This window comes from Euprymna scolopes, chromosome 39 (genome assembly GCF_053919585.1).
Source record: "Euprymna scolopes isolate OS-2025 chromosome 39, ASM5391958v1, whole genome shotgun sequence".
NCBI lineage: Eukaryota > Metazoa > Mollusca > Cephalopoda > Sepiida > Sepiolidae > Euprymna > Euprymna scolopes.
Genome location: NC_136520.1, coordinates 4,070,844 through 4,095,407, shown reverse-complemented (window position 1 = coordinate 4,095,407; position 24,564 = coordinate 4,070,844). Strand labels below are relative to the sequence as shown.

Genomic DNA, 24,564 nt, shown 5'->3' with positions numbered 1-24,564 from the left:
ATAAACAAGAGTTATATAAAGGAAAAAATGTAAGTCTTTGAATACATACATATATATACATACACCTATGTATATATGCATATATATATATATATATATATATATATCTTATATATAAAGGAAAAAATGTAAGTCTTTGAATTTCAACAAAGTTTTGTACTATATATATATATATATATATATATATATATATATATATATATACGTAAATTGAATAAAATCACAACCTACATGAATAGAAATTAACTTATTTTGTCGTTAAGCTCTTACAGCTGTTTCGTGAAAGGATGGACAATTACCTCTCGTCCATAGAACCTTAAATCTTCCATCTAGTCACTCCTCAGAGAGGCTTACAACTATTCCCAACAAGTTTTTCAATCCGTTGTGAACACGTTTATTTTTTCCCTCCATATTAAATGGAGCTCGTATTTATACTTAGTTTTTAGTTTCGTACAACCCTTACAGTCAAGAACATCTTCCTCTAACTTTGTTTTTAGCCTATTTTGGGGGCACTATTTTAAATGAGTCTCGCTTTTTAAGGATATTCTAATTTAATTTTAGCTTTTATTTAGATTTCGCGGGTTCAAGGAACGAATGAGAAATCAATCAAACCCTGATATATATATATATATATACACGAGCAAACAGTTAATAAAACATGTTAAAAAACACTTTGAAATGAGTTAAAAACAAATTTAATCTGAAAAGGAAACACTAGATAAGTGGATAGTCCTTAATCCACGGAGTTTCGAAGAAATACTTTCCTTCTCATCAGAGGGTAGGAATTAGCAAAATGCGGGATCGAATTTTGCATACAAAAATATTTGATGAAACAACAAGTAAGTCAAAGATCTTACTTGATAACAAAAAAAGTGAAGCAGAGGGAATATGGTGAAGAAAGAGGTGATTACACATGAATGGATAGTCTGGTGGAAGATAAATAATCCAGTGACGGTAAAATCCAAATATATAACTTCAAGAAAGTTAATTGAATTTCCATTTGCACAAGTAAAATCCAAGGAAATCCCGTAATTGGAAGTAGATGGTCCATAATAATCCAAAGGCAGAAATCCATGGTATAATTCACAAAAATGTGTACAAGGAAAAAAGGAAAAAATTCCAATAATATTAATAAAAGAAAAATAAGATATGCTTTTCACTCTACTTCCGAGGCATAAATATAAATAAGAAAATCAGGGAAGAGAAAGAGAAAAAAATATAAATAAATAAATATATATATATAGTGGCGCCCAAAAAAAAAAAGTTCGCACTTGTCATGTTTTCAAAAACCGCAAATTTAAGCTAAATTGAATGCAACTGTTTAAAAAACCTATACATCATTTGATTCGCCTTTTATTCCTGTAATAATAACAGTTACTAAAATATAATAGTTATTTATGTTTTAGTTTTTATATTTTTTTATCGAGTTTTTTTTATTCGGTTGGGATAAAATATAAATACTGTAGGCACTGCCAACTGAATGTGAATAAAAGAAAGCATGATTCCGTGACGTTGAACTATGGAAAAGCAGAAGCGACTTAATGATTTTTTTTTTAAACCTTTGTTTATCTTCTTCAAACTGCAATTAATAATTAATCTTTGTTATAATTTTGTTAGGTTTTAAGATTTACACAATTTAATGATTAATTATATTATAAACATTTGTATATTAAATATGAAATACGGTTTTACTGAATGTTCATTTGGTTAACTACCGGCTTCCATACTTTTGTTCGGTAAAAAGAGACAAACAAAATATGATGAGGGGGGGGCTACAAAATGCTTAATATTTGTGCAATAATATTTTCAAATCGGTTTTAATCTGGCAATAAATTAAATTTATATCATTTTTTTAATTGCAACTTCAAGGTAAGTTTTTGTTCAATACGTGTATTTAAATTAAAAAAAATAAATGAATATGTTTTACTTAGTAATTGTCTGTATTTTTGAGATGAGGTGTTTTCATTGATTGAGATTGTCGGACTGACTTCCCCATCTTGGTTGTTATCGTCACAACGTTTCGGCCGTTTTGCCCTCCGGCCTTCATCAGGTGTTTTGTATCGAACTGGGGAACCGTTTGTTAGGAGTCCGAACACGGTACCCCCGTAATAATAATAAAGGGTTGGGTTCGAGACTCCTAACAAACGGTTCCCCAGTTCGATACAAAACACCTGATGAAGGCCGGAGGGCAAAACGGCCGAAACGTGACAATATGAGGAAGTCAGTCCGACAATTTCAATCAATGTTTTACTTATTTGAACACTTATGTCTCATAATAAATAGAAATTTTGATAGATTTAAATATATTTTGTTCGAATTTCGAAAAAATAAATAAATATGGGGGGGGGGGAGACCATACTTAAAAAAAATATTTCACCTCATATATTTTACGGAAACTGCATTTTATATGTAATTTTATTCTAAAATGGATAAGGATCGAAAATTTCACGAAAATCTGACCATTAGTTGATTTTTGCTAGATTTATTAAACACGGGTATGTTTTAACGTTCGGAATGCTTACTACATGGGAACGTTATTTTAAAGCACCAATTATGTGAACACGATTTTCGTCTCGCAATTTTATTATTTTCGTACGATGAAAAAAATCTTTTTTTTTTTAATTATTACTAGTTTATTTTGCCTTTCTTTTAAACGGTACAAAAGTTATATTGATAATATTAATTTATAATAAAGTTACATCGTTTTACATATGGGGGGGGTGGAATTCTGTGGTGACTTTTGCAGGGGCCTAAAATACTGGTATTAGATCGAAGTTTACCATTGCGTATATCAAATAAACACTACATCCTTTTGATTTCATTATATATATATATATATATATATATATATATGCTGATGCTATTCTCTATCTATATAAGAGCCAGGTACGTCCAAGGATGGAATACTGTTGCCACATCTGGGCAGGAGCTGCTAGAAAGGACTTGTCCTGCCTTGATAGAGTTCAAAATAGACTTCGTAGCCTCGTAGGAGATGTCCTTTTCTCCTCCTTGCAACTTCTATCTCACAGAAGAGATGTTGCGAGTTTGTCTCTGATGTATCGTTATTTTCATGGAAAGTGTTCAACTGAGCTTCAATCTATGGTCCCCCCCCCCTCGCCAAACTTTCACAAGAAACACTCGTCTAGCTGTAAACACTATCAATAATTCCCCCCACTCTTTATCTGTGCCTAAACCTAAACGTAGATTCCATGAACAAAGCTTCTTTCTTAGAACTGCAAGCCTGTGGAATTGTCTTCCGTTTTCCTGCTTTCCGGCTGACTACAATATGGTTGTGTTCAAGTCTAAAGTAAATAAGTTCCATATAAGTTGATGAGCCGTTCCATATAAGTTATCAAATTTACCAAATTTTCATTACTAATGATTACTATATTGTCCAATTTCTACTGTACACTCTTTAACCCTTATCCTTGAGTGGCCTCTGGGCCTTGATAATGTGGTGATGCCTATGTAAAAAAAAAAAAAAAAAAAAAAATATATATCGAGATATATAGATACCGTTCAGGATAGCAAGACGAGAAAATAATTAGCGAGTGAAAATCATGCTACCACTGGTAAGAGAGTCACTCTCGTAGAAATTAATATTAAAATTTACGATCAAAGTTGGAAGCAACTTATGATATGCGCAAAATGTACATCGGGTAGTGGCTATTAATCTGTCTATATTCAATTTATATGTGGCGTCCGTGTTTGCAAAACTATGTCTTTTTTTTTTGTTGTTGTTTTTTGTTTCATTATATGATACTAGAGATGATATAATAATAATTTTTTATTATTGTCATAAAAGTTAACCAATTTTTTGAATGGCATCAGAGAGAGAGAGGGGGGGGAGAGAGAGAGACACACAGACAGACAGACAGACAGACAGACAGACAGACAGAGACTAACCTGGAGAAAGCATGACTTCTTTCCATTCACTTGCGGCTTCATGTTCCCCATCCATCGCAAGCACACGGAATTCGTACAACAGTCCGGCCGTCAAGTTTGACACAACCTGCCAAGTGAGATCTGTTTGACCGATTGTATCAATCAAATCATCTTCACCTGAAAAAAAAAAAAAAAAAAAAATGAAAAAATTCCATTGAAAATTAAAATAAAATAAAATCCTCCCCCAAATTTCTAGTTTAAATTAAAAAAAAAAAAAAAAATCCCACTAAAAATTTCACACAAACAATTTCACTTAAAAACGTTGGCAACCTCCACGTGGTCTCTCCTGTAAATACCCGATGTCCTTCTAGAAAGAATGCTTAAGAAAATGATATCAGGGATGCGAATAGCAAAAAAAAAAAAAAAAAAATCATCATGAATGATGTTGCTCCTACTCGCTCTTCTTCTCCTCACCACCACCATCACCACCACCACCACCACAACATAATGGTAGCTAAGTGGTTAATGATTCAGATTAACAACTTGGGTGTGCCAAGTTCGAACCCAGTTCAGTCCACAAAAACACTTTTCACTTCGGGACATTCGCAACCTTCGCATAGTCCCCGTTATAAGTATCCAGCGTATTTCTAGAAAGTATTCTAACTGGAAAGATATTGGAGAAATTAATGCCAACAATAATCACCTGATTCATACAAAAATGAATGATACCCAGCAGCAAAGGTCATCATCATCATCATCATCATCATAATGATAATCATCACCATCATCAACACCATCATTATCACCATCACCATCATCATTCACCACCATCACCATCATCATTCACCACCATCACCATCATCACCATCAACTTAACGTCTACTTTACATACTGACATGTGCTGGATATCTCGGGCCAGTCTATTCTCATCATTTCTTTCCATGTTTCCCTATCTTTTGTAACTAACCCTGCTACCTCAACTGTTCTACTAACACAGAACTCATCCATTCTTTCAATGTGGCCACACCAACAAAGTCTCCTATACTACAACAGATCTCCTTATACTATCAAGATTTATTCTTCCTCTGGAGTCATCAGGTCTAAGCCTTTTTTTAAAGACTTGCATTACCTATCAAATGTATCTTTCTCAGGATTTCTTTCCATGCAACACATGTCCTCAACTCTGCTGGTTTGTAATGACAGTGGTTCCCTGAAATGACTTCAACTCCTTATTCTTGCCATCGCATAAAAAAATTATGTTATGATGATATTGTTGGGTCGAGAAAAGTTTTTTTTTTTTTTTTTCTGAAACAAAAAAAAATAAACTTGCAATTTAATTAGAGAAATGCAAAATCAAGTATGAATAGAAAAAAATTGTTTTTCTCATTATTTGAGTAGGAAATTCAGTTGGCGAGCCGGCACAAGTTAACTAAGGTGAGTGGACAGGCGCGAAAGCAGACTCCACAATTTTTTTTATACCATCCCTATTTAAGTTAAAAAATACTTATCAAAGTATTATGTACATCTATATCAAAAATACTTGGAAACGTGCTTTTTTTTTGGTTTTTTTAATTTTTTATTTCCATACTTTGTGGACCAGGCGCGTACGCACACCCCACAATTTTCATGAATCATCATTATGTCAAATCAAACATCCATTCCTTTTATCATTATGTGATCAGTTTTCTATTATAGTCAAGCATATAGGAGCCTATTCGTGACCAGACACACACACACACACGTTCAGCTTTATATATATATATATATATATATATATATATATCTTTGTCTTCCATGCTTTTTTAATATAAAGCAAAGAATTTTTATTTCTAAAGTGAAATTTAATCTTAAAATCAGTCAAAATACGAACGAAAACGATATTTCACATCGTATAAACCTAATAAAACTAACAAGAATTTAAACAGAAAGCAAAAAACAGTTTGCGAGCTTGCCAGGATTCGAACCTGGAATCTTCTGATCCGTAGTCAGACGCGTTATCCATTGCACCACAAGCCTCTGCTCTTAACTAGTTTTCAAACTCATTGTTTTTTGTTTTTTTCTAAAACAAAAAAAACTTGCAATTTAATTAGAGAAATACAAAATCAAGTATGAATGGAAAAAAAAATTGTTTTTCTCATTATTTGAGTAGGAAATTCAGTTGGTGAGCCGGCAAGTTAACTAAGGTGAGTGGACAGTGATGATTGACATTTTTCCCAGAGTTTGGAAAACTTGAAATAAATCCGATTTTCAAAAAAGTGCCTGTTGGTGGGCCTGAGATCATTTAATAATTTTATACAGTGAGAAAGGAAAGCCTTACTCGCATCAGGTTAACAGTGCAGGAGAGAGCCCTGAGAGGACCAGGTAGTGCTCAAGATCACTGCTGGATTCCAAAAGTAGAGCCTTAATATTTCAAGGTTTTTAGATACGTTTTATATCAGAATGTCTTTGATAAGAATTGATAATTGAAACAATCCGATGAAAGAAGGAACAGGCGATTTTGACTAAAGTTAACGCATTATACAGCCTAACATAATGGGTTGGAGGTACACAATGCATCTGAAAAAATCCAATGTTTATGAAGGCGACCCAACACCACCTCTGCTGCACATGCCTCTTAAATCTGTAGTGTTCGACATGAGTAAAAAGCTGTTTGTTAGCTCATGGATGAAAACCAAAGATAAGATGTCCGTGAGTTAACGAAGAGCTTGTTATTCATCTACAAATTTAAGAGGCAGGTAACAGTGAAAAACAGAGCTACAGAATGCATCTGGCAAAATTCAATGTTCATGAAGGCGACTTTCATCTCTATCTCACACTGCAAAGACAAACCGGCTGATGTGGAGGCTCTGCTCACCTTTGTACCCCCTGCACATGCCTCTTATCTCCGATGATGAGATCTTAGATATTAAAAACTACAGATTTAAACATTTTCATGCCAGTGTAGCAAAACCTGTGCATATTTACAGAAATATATATATATATAAAATGGGTTAAGAAATTCCAACAAAAGAAAGATGTATATAAGGGGGTGGTCACCAACAATGTTTATTTTTTAACATTATTTTATTATTCCGGGTTTTGGTTTCTCATTGAGAATTATTTTTAGATCATTGTAATAATGTTTTTAAATCATTGAAATCGATTTTAACGCGTTTCAGACGTTCTGTGAAGCGTCCTCTTCAGAAATTATTTTCAAAATGTGTTGGAGGTGTAAAAATAGCACTTTCGTAGTTCATTTGAAATGAACTACGAAAATGCTATTATTAATAAAATAATGTTAAAAAATACACATTGTTGGTGACCACACCCATATATATATATATAAACAAAAAGCTCCTTATCAAGGCATGGAAGAAACCCTATGGAAGGCAACTGCAGCTGTCAGTAAAGAATCTGATGATGCGGATGATTGCAACATATTCATGGATTATTTTGAGACCAACATCAATGCAGAGTTACTTAAAAATAATGTAAGTGCAGTAAAACTTTGTGATTGTTTTGTTTCTTTAACTTTATTAAACACTAGCTGAAGTATCCGGCGTTGCCAGGCTGTATTTGTATCATTTACAAGAAACTCATGTTGGTCAAGATATCTTTTTATGAGCAAAACCTTGCATATTTACAGAAATATATATATATATATATATATATATATATATATATATATATATATATATGCTCATATTATAAGCTCTATTTCCTATTTGGTTTTATCAAGCTTTTACATCTGGCTGAGATAATTTTATAAATATTCTTTAATATTTATAATATACTTTAATTTTACTATCTTGGATCATTTTGGTAAATTTAATTGTAATTTTTATTTTATATATATATATATAAGTCCGTGTGCACTTTAAAAAATGTATAACTTTATTTGTATTTGCAATAGAAATAATCTGTAAAATGGATTTGAAAGAAGTAAATCTATATCTTTTTCAGCTTTTATTGAAATTTTATTTAACTTTCCACATGCAATACAAAGGGTAATACGATTTTGCAGTTCACAAAAAACATTTGCCAAATGATTTATAGTAATGCCTGAAATCACATTAGTTATTCTAGCTTTCAAATCTTCCAATGAACTAGGTTTGGTTGCATACATAATTGTTTTCACATGTCCCCATAAAAAAAATCTAATGGAGTCAAATCTGGCGAATATGGAGGCCAATGAAATGGTCCACCCCTTCCGATCCATCTGTTAGGAAATTCCTGATTTAGAAACTGTCTAACACGCCGATCAAAGTGACAAGGAGGTCCATCTTGTTGAAACACTATCATCTTTCAAGTTTAATTGTTCAAGTTGCGGAATAAAGTAAATTTATAAATTTTTTAAAGTGCACACAAACTTTATGGACACCCTGTATATATATTATTATAAATAAAAATATATTATTATTATAAATAAAAAGCTCCTTGTCAAGGCTTGGAAGAAAACCCAACCTCACAGCTGAAGTATCCAGCGTTGCCAGGTTATATTTGATATATGTGAATAGTCCGTTCTTATACATAATTATTTTATTCATTAATTGAAACATTAAGAAAACCCAACCTCACAGCTGAAGTACCCAGCGTTGCCAGGTTATATTTGATGTATGTGAATAGTCCGTTCTTATACATAATTATTTTATTCATTAATTGAAACATTAAGAAAACCCAACCTCACAGCTGAAGTACCCAGCGTTGCCAGGTTATATTTGATGTATGTGAATAGTCCGTTCTTATACATAATTATTTTATTCATTAATTGAAACATTAAGAAAACCCAACCTCACAGGCAACTGCGGCTGCCAGTGAAGAATCTGATGATCCAGGTGATTGAAACGCATTCATGGATGATGTTGTCACCAACATCAGAGAAGAATGACTAAAAAGTAATGTAAGTGCAGTAAAACTTTGTGAAAGCGTAGTTGTTGCACTTCATTTTAAAACGAACTCCAAATGAATATCTTTATTTGTAACTTGTATATCTCAGGAACTAAGTCGAGAAACATTGATCCCGTTTACTGCTGTTTTTCAAAAGTAGCGCTTAGTATGGTATCATTCTGAGGGTCTTATCTATTATAATAAGAATCTGATGACACTGATGATCGCAATGCATTCATGGATTATTTTGACACCAACATCCGCACTCTCGAATGACTAAAAAGACATTGTAAGTGCAGTTTGACCTTTACTCCTGATCTGAAATGGAACACGTACATCAAATCTGTTGCCAGGGGCGCTGGGAAAATGGTAAGATCCTTCTACCGCTCCAGAAGATATCTCACTACTGATGCAAATCTCTATTTGTATAAAAGCCAAGTACGTCCAAGGATGGAGTACTGCTTCCACATCTGAGCAGAAGCTGCTAAAAACAGCCTATCCTGCCTTGACAGAGTACAAAATAGACTTTGTGGTTTAAGGAGGGGGGGTGCTCTTTTCTGTTCTCTGCAACCTCTCTCCCAAAGAAGAGACGTTGTGAGCCTGTCTTTGTTTTATCGTTATTTCCATGGCAAGTGCTCGTCTGAGCTCCAATCCCTCGTCTCCCCCCTCGCCAATCTTTCACGAGAAACACCTGTCTGGCTGAAACTACTGTCAATTTCCCCCACTCTTTATCTGTGTCTAAATCCAAATGTAGATTCCATGAGCAAAGCTTCTTTCTTAGAACTGCACGCCAGTGGAACTCTCTGCCTCTTGCCTGTTTCCCACCTGACTACAACTTGGACGTCTTCAAGTCCAACATAAACAAACTCCTGACAAACCACCCCCTTAAGTAAGACACTATCAAAACCCCCAATACTCATGATTACTACAATACTATCTCATTGATTACTGTACACGCAATAACCCTTATCCCTGAGTGGCCTTCGTGCCTTGATAAGTGGTGACCTATGTAAAAGAAAAAAAAAATAGTAAAACTTGTTTAACTTTATTACTATGTTAGCATTGCATTAATTGAAAACGTGTAATTAGTGTCAAGGACTAAAACTTATTGGAAAATTATTTAGAATTCATACGATTGAAAAATGTGTTAAGGCAAATTCTTATTTCAGTCACATAAATCCTAAATAACTTTTCAATAAGTTAGTTTTAGTCTTAAACCGGCAAGGGCGCCTGGCATTGCTCGGTCATAAAACATGCTTAAATATATTTTAATTTACGCAAATTTCATATTTATTATTATAAAGTCAATTATTTCATATTATATTGTACCCAATATATAGTCATGATTGTAAAAAAAAAAAACACAAAAAATCAGCAGCAGCGCAGAATTACTAAGAAACAATGTAAGTTCAGTAAAACTTTGTATTTGTCTTGTTTCTTTAACTTTATTAAACAGTAGCCGAAGTACCCGGCGTTGCCAGGCTGTATTTGATATATATCAATATTTCGTCCGTATACATAGTTATTTTATTGATTAAACGAAACGTTAACTCATAATGACTTATTTCTTCACATCCCCCATGAGGTAGGGGCCCTGTTGGTGAGGCATTAGAATACGCCGACTGCCCCCCCCCCTGCAGAGGGTAAAAATCCCTCAATGGGGGGTCCTGGATATGACCTTAAACTATATCCAGTGGTGAGACCCCAGCTTGTGGGCTTTGGGGAGTGTGGAGCCACCCTTTAATTACCATTGCTCCCAGGTCCACTCTGACCCGGAGTGGTAGTACCTGTTAGGGTCCCAACTATGGGTTAAATAGAAACTGGCGTGAAAACAAATATATTCTATTTAAAAAATTTTCTTCAAAATCTTTGGATTCGGCATTAAATAACCCGAAAAGGGTTGATATGCCGTAAAACAAAAACCAACCAACCAACCAACCCATCATGAGGTAGGAGCAGTAGGCGCGTCATTTTTTTTTTTTTATAAAGGTCTCTTTGTTAGTTTAATCTTTTAGTCCTGCTTTCAAAATCTGCGAGAGTCTATATATTAATACGATAGCGCTTTTGATTCCGCTTGCGGTAAAATACGTGTAAATAATTAAATACGTATCTTTTAGCAACTGTATTTCTTTAACTGACAATCTTCCAAAGTTCACTACTGAGTGAAAAATATCTTTTCAACTTTTTTTTTTTTTTTTTTTTTTTAATAAAACGAGAAAAATCAAATTATTTAAATAATAAAACGTTTAATAAAACAATATATCTTTTTTTTTTTTTTTTTTAACGAAGGTTGTTTAAAAAACACATCTGAAGAAATTTGAATGTTTATACGTTAAAATCTTAAAGTTCAGTGTATAAATATCTTTATGGGAGTTTGTATTACTGTACACATAGATTCGAAAAAGTTGTCAAAAAACAAATATATAACAAATAAATGTTATCAAAGGCAAGATAAGTTACTTTTCTACCTAACTGGATATATTTTTTGTGTTTTTATTCAATGTAACATATTTATTCAGTTCGAAAAACATGCAGTGTTTACCCATATATTGGAAAATTCAAAATGGCGGCCGAATCTCTCTTAAACACGGTAAGTTCGAGAAAAGGTATTATAAATAATAAACTAGACAAAATACTGTTAGAAATCCGCTCAATATATATTACCGTGACATAACTTGACATATATTCGGTGTTTTTTTTAAATAGTATTTTGTTTAGTTTATTATTTATAACACCTTTTCTCGAACTTACCGTGTTTAAGAGAGAGTCGGCCGCCAGTTTGAATTGTCCAATACATCGGTAAACACTGCATGTTTTTCGAGCTTAATAAATATGTTACATTGAATAAAAACACAAAAAATATATCCAGTTTGGCAGAAAAGTAACTTATCTTGCCTTTGATAACATTTATTTGTTATAAATTTGTTTTTTGACAACTTTTTCGAATCTATGTGTACAGTAATACAAACCCTTTATTTGGCTAGTAAACGAAAATATTCGGTTGTCAAAGGTTTTTTTTTTTTTTTTTTTTTTTTTTTTTTTACACGGTGGTCACCACTTATCAAGTCCCGGAAGCCACTCAGGGATAAGGGTTATTGCAAGTACAGTACGTTAGTGTGGAGATTTGATGAAATGTTTACTTAAGGGGGCGGTTCATTAGGAATTTGTTAACGTTGGACTTGAAGACATCCAAGTTGTAGTCCGGTGGGAAGCAGGCAGACGGAACAGAGTTCCACAGGCGTGCAGTTCTAAGAAAGAAGCTTTGTTCATGGAATCCACGTTTTGATTTAGGCACAGATAAAGAGTGGGGGAAATTTTTCACAGTGGATTCAGCTAGACGGGTGTTTTTTGTGAAAGATTGGCGAAGGGGGACCAGAGATTGGAGTTCAGACGAGCACCTGCCATGGAAATAACGATAAAACAAGGATAGGCTCGCAATGTCTCTTCTGTGGGAGAGAGGTTGCAGGGTAGAGAAAAAAGAGCATCCCCCACTAAGCCACGAAGTCTATTTTGTATTTTCTATAGGTCAACTAAAGTTAAATTTGTCCGTAGAACCCTACTTAAAATTATTTTATACTAGTTGAAGTACCCGGCGTTTCCAGCAAAAAATGTCAAAATACATCTAAGAATTAAAAAAGAAATGTTTTTATGTTCCAAACCTGTAAATAAATATTTTGATCCCGCCTGTCATAAAATGCGTTTAAATATATTTAAAATCATGCAGGTATTCGCTTTTATTACTAAAATCATTCGTTGACATCTATGCTCATGACACGACCATCTACGGCAACACATCAAAGGCTGTAAATGAAAAAGTTCTCTCTGATTCTCTCTCCTCTGATCTCGAGCACGTGGTTCAGTGAGGGAAGAGGTGGCTGGTTACCTTTAATGCATCTAAAACCAAACTCCTATCTTTACATCATCAACGCTCTGATCCCCATCTGGCATCAATTGAAATGAATGGCTCTCGTCTAGGAGAAGCCCCATGTTTTGACAAGCTTCTGGGCTTGACCTTCACTCCTGATCTGAAATGGAACACTTACTTCAAATCTGTTGCCAGGGACGCTGGGAAAATGGTGAGATCCTTCTACCGCTCCAGAAGATATCTCACTACTGATGCAATTCTCTATTTGTATAAAAGCCAAGTACGTCCAAGGATGGAGTACTGCTTCCACATCTGGGCAGGAGCTGCTAAAAACAGCCTATCCTGCCTTGACAGAGTACAAAATAGACTTCGTGGTTTAAGGTGGGGGGGTGCTCTTTTCTCTTCCTTGCAACCTCTCTCCCATAGAGACGTTGCGAGCCTATCTTTGTTTTATCGTTATTTCCATGGCAGGTGCTCGTCTGAACTCCAATCTAGTACCCCCTCGCCAATCTTTCACGAAAAACACCCGTCTAGCTGAAACCACTGTCAAAAATTTTCCCCACTCTTTATCTGTGCCTAAATCAAAACGTGGATTCCATGAACAAAGCTTCTTTCTTAGAACTGCACGCCTGTGGAACTCAGTTCCGTCTGCCTGCTTCCCACCTGACTACAACCTGGATGTCTTCAAGTCCAACGTAAACAAATTCCTGATGAACCGCCCCCTTAAGTAGACATTTTTATTAAACCGCCACACTAACGTACTGTACATGCAATAACCCTTATCCCTGAGTGGCTTCCGGGCCTTGATAAGTGGTGATCACCTTGTTAAAAAAAAAAAAAAAAAAAAAAAAAAAAATACGAACATATGATGGCAAAAGTTAAAAAAAATGACTTAGTGCCATCAGCTAGAATTGAAACCAAAACATTTCGCATCCCAGCCGCGTGCTCTACCGATGTTGGCATCGAGGCAAAGATAATAAAGTCTATAATGAATTTCATTTGATCATGCGCAGAAATAATATGAACATGTTGGCTTGTTGAAAAGAACATTTCGCATTTCAAAATGCCGATATATATCTGTATGCTTTAGTCATCCATCAAAGATTTTACTCGTTATAAACCATCTTTGGTGTATGATTGCTATTTCCTGTTAATTTCAGTGTTATGTGAGCAGTAGTTTAAGAGTTTATCGGTTAAATATTTACATACACACATACATTTACTGTTTTATCCGTAGATTATTACGATGTGTACAGGCAATGATAATGCATTTCATTGGCACAACAATCATTTTAAAACAAATCCCAAAATAAGTATCTCTATTAATTCATTTTTTTTTTTAAGTATAAAATGGAAAGAGAAAAAAAAATTTTTTTTTAATGGCAGTGTCAAACCGTCGATACAATGCACAAAAGCCTTTTTTACTTTCTTTCCTCTACTTGTAATAAATCCTCGTGTATTCGATATTATCTTCCACCGTTTGTTCTCATTCTAAGCTGTCCAACAACAAATCCAATTCAACCCCCATGCTTTAGAATTAATCCCATTAAACAAATTAATGGCATACGATGCTCACCCATGATCGTCCTACAAAATTATGCTTATCTTTTCTTTTCCGCATTTTCTGCTGGCATTTTACACGCTAAGCAAACACGAGGTCGTGTGCGAGAGTGATGATTTCTATTACAAGTTTGGTTCATATTGTGTAGATCGTCTGAAGTTTGTTAACGTTCGATATACTCAGGGAACAAAGACGTCATATTCCAAAAATCACATAAATTGATCAAGTATTTTTTATTGTTATTTGATTTTTTAAGAGTTTTAGCGATTAACTTTTTTTTTTTTTTATATCGTGTTATTTTACAGGAGGTCGTTTGCCAGAGTGATGATTTCTATTATTAAAAGTGGCATGATTCTGGGGGTTTCATATGAGAGAATTGTTGAAGCCACACGGCTTGAGAGTGGTCGAGAAATATATAGATAGCCAAGTGAGAATGGCCGAGTTTTTCAGTTAATTACAAATTACGGCTGTACCCCCGCTAGTTTTAAAATAAACCTCAAACAAAAATCTCTATTAGTTCGTGAGATACACTGGTTACAAGGTCATGAAACTGAACTTGTTTTTCTGACGTCTTTTTAAAAGTGTTGCTTAGTGCCATTCCATTCTGGGGGCCTCAATTCTTGTAGCATAGAATTTGCAACTTACCATGTCTTCTGTATTCGATGACGTGTAACAATCCATCGTTTATTAGGGAACTGTTCATTCCAAGACCCCAGGAAACATTCAACGTATTGGAATCGATTGGTTCCATGGACCATTCTGGAACAACAGGACCTAAAATTAAAAAGAAAAGTTAAATTAAAAACAAGGGGGCAAAAAGAAAGAAAATGGACATTTTGAAATATCGTTATGACATGAACATTAAAATCTACTTAAGGCTGCTGCAAAGAAAGTGGGCTCCCTCTACCGTGCTAGAAAACTAACTCCCATCAGAGAACACCCCCTCTCTTTTACAAAGCCATAATTCGCCCATGAATGGAGTATTGTTGCCACATCTGGGCTGATGTATCTACCAGTAGTCTCTCACTCTTAGACAAGGTTAAAAAAAAAAGAAAAAATCTAAGAGGTCCCGTACTGTCAACCAAGCTCCAACCTCTGTCCCATCACCATAATTTTGCTTCACAAGTACGTTAATGGAATGTGCTCCGATGAACTCACAGGATTTGTGTCCCCCTCGACGTACATTTTTTTTTTTTTTTTTTTTTTTTTTTTACATAGGTATCACCACTTATCAAGGCCCAGAGGTCACTCGAGGATAAGGGTTATTGCGTTTACAGTAGTCAATTAGACAATATAGTAATCGATAGTAATGGAAATTCGGTAAATTTGTTAACTTAAGTGGAACGGCTCATCAAAAACTTGTTTATGTTGGACTTGAAGATAATCATATTGTAGTCAGCTGGAAAGCATTAAAACGGAAGACAATTCCACAGGTGTGCGGTTCTAAGAAAGAAACTTTGTTCATGGAATCTACGTTTAAGTTTAAGCACAGTGGGGTGAATTATTGATAGTGTTTTTAGCTACACGAGTGTTTCTTGTGAAAGTTTGGTGAGGGGGGGGCATGATTGGAGCTCAGACGAACACTTGCTATGAAAATAACGATAAAGCAGTGACAGACTCGCAACATCTCTTCTGTGAGAAAGAGGTTGTAGGGAAGAAAAAAAGGACATCTCCTATGAGGCTGCGAAGTCTATTTTGAACTCTTTCAAGGCAGGACAAGTCCTTTCTAGTAGCTCCTACCCAGATGTGGCAACAGTACTCCATCCTTGGACGTACCTGGCTCTTATATAGGTTCAATATATATATATATATATATTATATATATATATATATGATGATTGCAAAACGTCTTGTCAGACGAGTGCCGCTGCCTCAGACACTTAATGTCCATGAGCCCAGAAATTACTTTTTTTTTCTTAGTCCTACTGGTGAATTCACACGCTAACGCAGGCATGATACTGAAGACGGTCATTGAGATCAATTATTACATGTTTCCAGCATTTCAAGCCTCCATGCGTCATAACTTTTCCATCGCCACAGGACCATTTTTATAGACAAATGCCTGAGGGAGTATCTATACACAGGTGATGTTACAGAGTCTTAGCTCTGTACGATAGCTAAGTCTCTCTCTCGGTTCAAAATGTTGAGATCCAGCAACAAGAAAGAGCAAGATAGCCAGCAACAAGTTAAACTGCAGACCAGCTTAATGCAGGTACTGGTCTCCTGCTTTATGGTTTTTTAAATCAGAGATTTTGCTTCTCCTAGAAAGGTTGCCTTCACCACGGCTTATGGGAGCCCTCTCCACCCCAACACACAAACACACATGGTGCTAGTTGGCCGTTGACCCCTAAAAATATATTCATATATATATATATATATACACACACACACACACACACACACGCATATATATATATATATATACACACACACACACACACACACACGCACACAAATGTTATATATTTTCATTAGTATTATTATTGTTTTTGTTATTCTTGTTTGTTATTAGGAGAGTCTTAGAGTCTTTTTGAGAGTTTGTTGTTGAGAGAGATGTTGTAAGAGAGAGATTGTTCGATTTATGAAGCGATTCATATTTATATTAAAACGTTCATACTTAGAAGTGTAGATATGAGATGTAGAGTTCACATTGTAGATATGAGATGTGTATGTCAAGACATTTTATAACACAGATATATAGAAATATAATAACAATTTTCACTTTACCTTTTGGTAGAATCACAACACAAAGACGCCGTTTATAAAAACACATGATGGGTTTATTTCTTCTCACGACCGGCCGTGGTTTTCTGAGTCAAGAATTCAAAGCTTCACATTCTAATTTCAAAAGTGACTGTCTCGCTTCTAGACGTTCGAATCCCAAACTGCAGACTATCGTCTGTCGTCCTCAAACTCTCTCTCCGTCTCTCCTCCTCCTCCTGTCTGCTCAACTCTCAAGTTTTTTTGTCTATATCTAGAACTTCCCATTTTCCATGACGTCATACACATGTTAAAACATGTCTTCTTTCACGTGTTCTGGACATGCGTGTCCAAAACTTTTTCCTTTGTTTACAAAAGGAATTTTAACCTATATTCCCAGTAACCTATTTTTCCAATATGTTAAAAACATGTTTATTGAATTATCTTGTATAGTTGCATTCCTCAATTGAATTTTTCATAACAGACTTGTCAACGCACATTCTTTTCTTGAAACTATTTTATCTCTAAGCTAAACAATGGTTTGTTTTACATTCCATTTTCTAATTCTCTCTCGTAATCTATTTCTAAACCTAATTTACGAGGTTCGAATTTCGTCTATTCTATTTCATTTTAACTAAATCTCTCTATTTTTATACTTACATGAAAAGGGGACAGCCCTTATCATGTAACATAAACACACACATATATATATGATTATAATTAAACAATTATTCTTCATACCTATAGAAATGGGTGTTTCATGTTCATGCAATCATCAGTGTAGGAATGATAATTCCTGCAGGTCATGAGATTCGAACCCAGCCACGAAACCATCTTTTTGCTCCATTTGCTAAGCCTTTACCCCAGGGCCATGAAACAATTGCCCCCCCTCCGTTCCCCAAGAATGAATGAAATTAACAACACGCCAAATTCGGTAAACACATTAGACCATCCAGAGCGTTCAAACGAGCGAAAGTCATGAACATTGCATAAACGTTAGTTGACTCCTATGCCTATTCTTCAGTGTTCTTAAAGGGGTTAGGGTTTGATAACGTGTGTGTTAAAAGAAAAGCAATAAAAACCTACATTAAATCTCATTATAAATATACATGCATATATCTATAATATAAAGCTGTGTGTGTGTGTGTGTCTGGCCACGAATAGGCTCCTATATGGTTGACTATTTTAAAAAACTGATTACATGTAATGATAGAAGATGTATCAAGACACAGGAATGGGTATGTTTGATCTGGCATGATGATGATTCATTAAAATTGTGGGGTCTGCGTACGCGCCTGGTCCACATTATAAATATACATGCATATATCTATAACTAGCGGGGGTACCCGGCGTTGCCCGAGTGTTTGTTTCCGGGACGGGGGGGGGGAGTTTTAAAAAATGTTATGGTAGGTTCGTAGGAAGGATCAAACCCGGAGTCATGAGTAAAAGTAGGAAAATAAAGTGTGAAAAAAAAAACAACAAAAAAAACATCTGCAACGTTAACAGTTCGGCCACCAAGAAAAGTCCAGTCCAGTTGTTTAGGAAAAAAAAAAAAAAAAACCGACTACGGTAGGTCGGCGCGAACGTGAAAATATAATGTGAATTGTCCAGCACGCTAACCACTACGCCACAGAGCACTGCAGCTTAGTTTAGTGATTTTAAATAACTTCACATGAAAGAACTACGAAGCCAAACCGGTGTTCTCTTCTCAACTGTTCCTTGTGAACGATTCCCAAACGGTGTTAAGTGGTGGCAGGGGGAGGAGGAATTTATGAGAGAGTAAATATTTTACCACTTCCATTGATCTTAACTGATTTTGGCCGTGACTTCTCAGCAGAAAAAGTATAGAAATCTAAGATTATCGAGGAATTTGAGAAATAATAAGCCTATAACACACCTCAGATATTGTTCTGCCGTTTGTGCATATTATATTTGCATGAAATATCTTGATTTTTAATCCTATTAATGTCAAAATCAGACGGGAAAAAATTAGTTCATTTTATTTATATAGAGAAGATATAAAGCTGTGTGTGTGTGTGTGTCTGGTCACGAATAGGCTCCTATATGGTTGACTATTTTAAAAAACTGATTACATATGATAGAAGATGTATCAAGACACAGGAATGGGTATGTTTGATCTGGCATGATGATGATTCATTAAAATTGTGGGGTCTGCGTACGCGCCTGGTCCACAAAGTACGGAAATAAAAAATTTAAGAATTAAAAAAAAAAAAAGTTTACAAGTGTTTTTGATATATATGTACATAAGAATATTTTGATAAGTATGTTTTAACTTAAATAGGGATGGTATAATAAAATTGTGGGGTCTGCGTTCGCGCCTGGCCTCCATAGAATGCAAATAGGAACAAACTTTAATAAAGACTTTTCATATCTATCTGCGTAAGTATACTTTGATAATTATGTTTCAGTTTGAAGAAATATGGTATATTAAAATTATGGGGTGTTCATTCGCACCTGACCTCCATAGAATAGAAATATGTCACAAAGTTTAACAAGGTTTTTTAATATAGATCCACAGAATATTGTGATAAGTGTTTCAGTGTGAACAGGTATGGTATAATAAATTATGGGGTTTATCTATTTTATTTTTACTTTCATCATATTTTGCTTTGGTTTTGATACCCCCAAATTCGAAGCTATCTCTTTACAACCGTTTCTTTTCATAACATATCATACTTTCATAAATCAGAGTCCATTTTCTGTAGGCTGTTTTTGAACCCAGTCAACGACGGGTACTTTTGCTAGTATATATATATATATATATATATATATATATATATATGTGTGTGTGTGTCTGTGTGTGTCGCTCTCTCTCTCTCTTTATACACACACATATATATATATATATATATATATATATATATATATATATATATATATATATATGTTTTAATAAAATCAAGACATCAAGGAAAACATTGATAGCAACAAATAGTGTATTTCATCGTTAGTTACAATTGTTTCAAGACTATTCGGACAAATTCAAACATTATGTCGTTTCAAAAATTTTACAAGAACAGCCTTTCGTCAGACTTAATGTAATAAAAAACACTTTAACAATGAACAGAATGGAATCCATTTTCCTTATAAGGAAAAGCATGAGAAAATATTTTACCTACATCTCATCCTTCCAAAGTTTTTTTTTTTAAGATACACACGTGTACACATAAGATAATTTATCTTAATCTCACGATTTATTTTCTTTTTAATCCGTTTCAAAAGGATTATCTTAATTCCTTTCTATTTTAAATTTTATTGCCAGAAATTTTCATTGGCAATTTTGATTTTTTTTACACTTCCAGCAGAAAACTGAAAAAAGTAAAATAAAATATAATTCAAACATTTTTCTTCGGATTTTCTTTTTATTAATTATATATATATTTTTTTCAACCTAAATCGAATCAAGAGTTTGATAAAAATGAAAATAAATCTGAAATATTTTACCAGGTTTTAAAAATAAAACTTGAAGAGAGCGCCATCTATATGTTGGATAGCGAACGAGTATATATATATATATATATATATATATATATATATATATATATATATATATATAAACAGGGTCTCCACTACTTATGTTTACTATAATCACATTGACTAATGTATACCCATTAACCCTTATCCTCAAGTGGCCTCCGGGCCTTGATAAGTGGTGATTCCTGTGTAAAAAAAAAAAAAAATCTCTTTAAGGTTGTGATATAGACAGTGCGTCTTTGATATCTTATTGATATATTTTTCTTGAGATAATCATAAGACAGGACATTCCCTTAGGATTAATACAAACGTTTATTTACAAATGGGGGCACAAGGCGAGAGTCTGTCTCTCTCGGTGTCTTGGAACTCTCTCATTCCCGGAGGAGTATATCTACATTGCCTGTGTATTATTGTACGGAGGGGTGCTAGGTCATTCCATTATAACACTTATGAATGCGTACATACGGAGTATTGCAATATTCATTGTATCTTGCATGTAGATAAAATATTCATTTTGTGTGCGACCGCTTATTCACAAATATACGCAGGTAAGAAATATGAAATATAAACTTTTATAGACAACTTTTATTGCGATCAAACGGATAAGAATATGTCTGCTTTTCTCCGACCAAGAGAATCAAATACCTTTTTATTTGTCTAAACCCTAAAGTTGGTTGGTTGTTTTTGTTTTACGGCATATCAACCCTTTTCGGGTTATTTAATGCCAACTCCAAAGATTTTGAAGAAAATTTTTTTTAATAGAATATATTTGTTGTTTTCACGTCGGTTTCTATTCAAACCATAGTTGGGACCCTAACAGGTACTACCACTCCGGGTCAGAGTGGACCTGGGAGCAATGGTAATTAAAGGGTGGCTCCACACTCCCCAAAGCCCACAAGCTGGGGCCTCACCACTGGATATAGTTTAAGGTCATATCCAGGACCCCCATTGAGGGACTTTTACCCTCTGCAGGGGGGCAGTCGGCGTATTCTAATGCCCCACCGACAGGGCCTAAACCCTAAAGAATGGCATAACGAGTTATATTTTACACGGTCTTTATTCGTCTTATGGATTTCCTTGTTGGAGTTTGGCACGCTAGGTCTCTTTCAACATTTTCACTGGTTCTTCTCCTCGCATCTTCCAACGTCCACAAATCCGCTCGCGAATGCGTTTCTCGTCAACTTATTAGCTTGATCTCTGTTGATTAACTACCTATTAGGTAAGCAAAACCCCAATCACGTGTTCTTTATCTCTTACTTCCCCTCTCTCTCTCTCTCACTTTTCCCTTCTCTCTCACTTCCCCATCTCTCTCACTTTCCCTCTCTCTGTCTCTTACTTACCCTCTCTCTCATTATCATCTCTCTCGTTTTCCCCTTCTCTCTCACACTCCCCCATCTCTTTTGCCTCTCTCTCACTTTTCTCCCCTCTTTCTCTTTTCCCTTCTCTCTTCTCCTCTCTCACCCCCTCACTTCTCTCACTCTTTCCCCTTTTCCCTCACTCTCTTCCACCCATCTATCTCTTCCCCATTTGATTCCTCCTCTTCTCTCACTCTTTCTAATCTCTCATTCTCTTTATTCCTTTCTCACGTAATCCAAAATCTGTTTTCTTCTGACGCTCATTTATAACATTATAACACACACACACACCGCATTTTAAGGTATTTTATTTCCTTTTGGAATTCAAGATGGCGTAATGAAAACATCAAATGTATTTGCAGCTTCTGTTCCAATTTTCGGATTTTAATCATGTCAAATCACACTTTATTTCCTTTTGATGGATTGATTGTTGCTATTTCGTCTGGTGATTAAGCGGCATAAAAGATTCATTGATTGATATAACAATTAAGTGAGTGATTTTGCGCAAGGTAACAAATACTGGAATATAGTCTTTTGTCATTTATTATCTATATATATATATATATATATATATATATATATATATATATATGCATATATTTATTCTATGTATATATATATATATATATATATGTCATATTGTATATGTATATATTTATTGTATATATATATCATGTAAAATCACACTTCATTTCCTTTTGACGGATTGATTGTTGCTATTTCTTCTGATGAGTAAAGGACATAATAGATTCACTGATTGATATAATAATTAAGTGATTGATTTTGCGCTACGAAACAGATACTGTCAAGAATTGTAAATGTCAACTGAATTAAATGGATAAGTTATAAGATGGTCAACATCATGAATTTTGGAATATACCTTTTTATCATTTATTCACTATATATATATATATATATATATATATGTATATATATATATATATATAGAACCTAGATTATATATGTATATATATATATATATATATATATATATATATATATATATTGAACTGAGATTATATACACACATATATATATATATATATATATTGAACTGAGATTATATACACATATATATATATACATATATATATATATTGAACTGAGATTATATGCATATATATATATATATTGAAATGAGATTATATACATACATATATATATTGAACTGAGATTATATACATACATATATATATTGAACTGAGATTATATACATATATATATATATATATATATATATATATATATTGAACTGAGATTATATATATATATATATATATATATATATATTGAACTGAGATTATATATATATATATATATATATATATATATATATATATATATATTAAGTAATGTGATTTATAATTTAAAAATTAAAAAAAAAATTTTAAAATTTAAAAATCAAATTTTAATTAAATTAAAAATCAGTTTCATAAGAAGGAACAACAACAAAGTCAATTATCTGTACGATCGTTTCGGAAATCCGTGCTTTTTATTTGTGGTATACATGAAGTCACGTAGAACAATTATACATAGTTTTTTTGGTAAGCACGGTCTCCTCATCAGCAAATTTAGGAGGATTTCTATTGAATTTAACAGACACCAAAAAATAAACCTAGCATTAAAAGTAAGGCAGATGAATCTGAAAAATTGAAATAAAAGGTTTGGATTTAAAATTTATAAGAAAATTAGTATAGGTTAGAGATAGAAATGAGTAGAAAAAATATATATTCTTTGAATTTACATAATAAATTTGATTTAAAAATATATAGAGATAGTTACCTTTTAGTTTTTCTTTTTTTGAAATCAGGAACTGTGTTTAAAGTAGTCATTTAGATGTTTGCTATAGCTTTTTATTTTATTGAATGATGAATTTTAAAAGGGCGACGCTCGTGCAGTAAATTGTTTCCGTTAGCGTATTTTGATTTAAAGACGCTACAGTTAATATATATAGAGAGAATATTTATTTTGCAAGTTTTTAAGGAGAGATAATTGTCATGTGTTATTGGCTTTATTTATTATTTGATTTACGGGTCTAAGGGCGGGAATTAGTCTAACTTAATTTATTAAAAAAAAAAAAAAAAAAAAAAATTGTAATCTATTTTTACTAATGAGTAATTTTTAATGATTTAAGGTGGTTTATATTTATTAAATTTAAACCAACGTTTATGATTGCATATTAGAAGCTCGTGTCTTGAATTTACTAGTTTGGTTGTGCTTTTTATATCTTCATATTTTAAATTTTTTAGGGTTTCTTTTGTACATAGTGTACAAAATTAATCTCCTGGTTTATATGATTTTCAAGTCTCAATTATTTGCCATTTTAAGTTGAAAGAAATATTGCTATTTTTTAGTTGCCAAATATAGTTGGATAGAGTAGTTTGGTTTGATAGAGAGTTATTTTTAAAAGAATTTATTATTGTATTTTAATTAAACTAGTAATTTCACTATTACATTAAAATACACTTAGCTCTTTAGACTATTATTCTAATCTCCTTTAAATTATATATATATATATATATATATATATATATATTGAACTGAGATTATATACATATATATATATACATATTGAACTGAGATTATATACATATATATTTAACCGAGATTATATATATATATATATATATATTTAACCGAGATTATATATATATATATATATATATTGAACCGAGATTATATATATATATATATATATATATATATATATTGAACCGAGATTATATATATATATATATATATATATATTGAACCGAGATTATATATATATATATATATTGAACCGAGATTATATATATATATATATATATATATTGAATCGAGATTATATATATATA

General features: G+C 33.3%; 1 protein-coding gene and 1 non-coding gene across 4 annotated transcripts in view; both read right to left on the bottom strand.

Moving 5' to 3' along the window:
• The window catches only part of LOC145263628 (neuroglian-like), a 229,944-nt gene that overhangs the window by 101,439 nt on the left and 103,941 nt on the right, over positions 1–24,564 (bottom strand). For all 3 annotated transcript variants that reach the window (XM_080120471.1, XM_080120472.1, XM_080120473.1), the window contains exons 2-3: positions 14,823–14,951; positions 3,907–4,062 (exon numbers count right to left, since the gene is read on the bottom strand). In XM_080120471.1, the coding sequence (XP_079976597.1) occupies positions 3,907–4,062; positions 14,823–14,951 (285 nt within the window). The remainder of the gene's footprint in view (positions 1–3,906; positions 4,063–14,822; positions 14,952–24,564) is intronic.
• On the bottom strand, positions 5,829–5,901 carry Trnar-acg (transfer RNA arginine (anticodon ACG)). The gene has a single exon. It is a non-coding gene; the product is annotated as a tRNA-Arg (tRNA).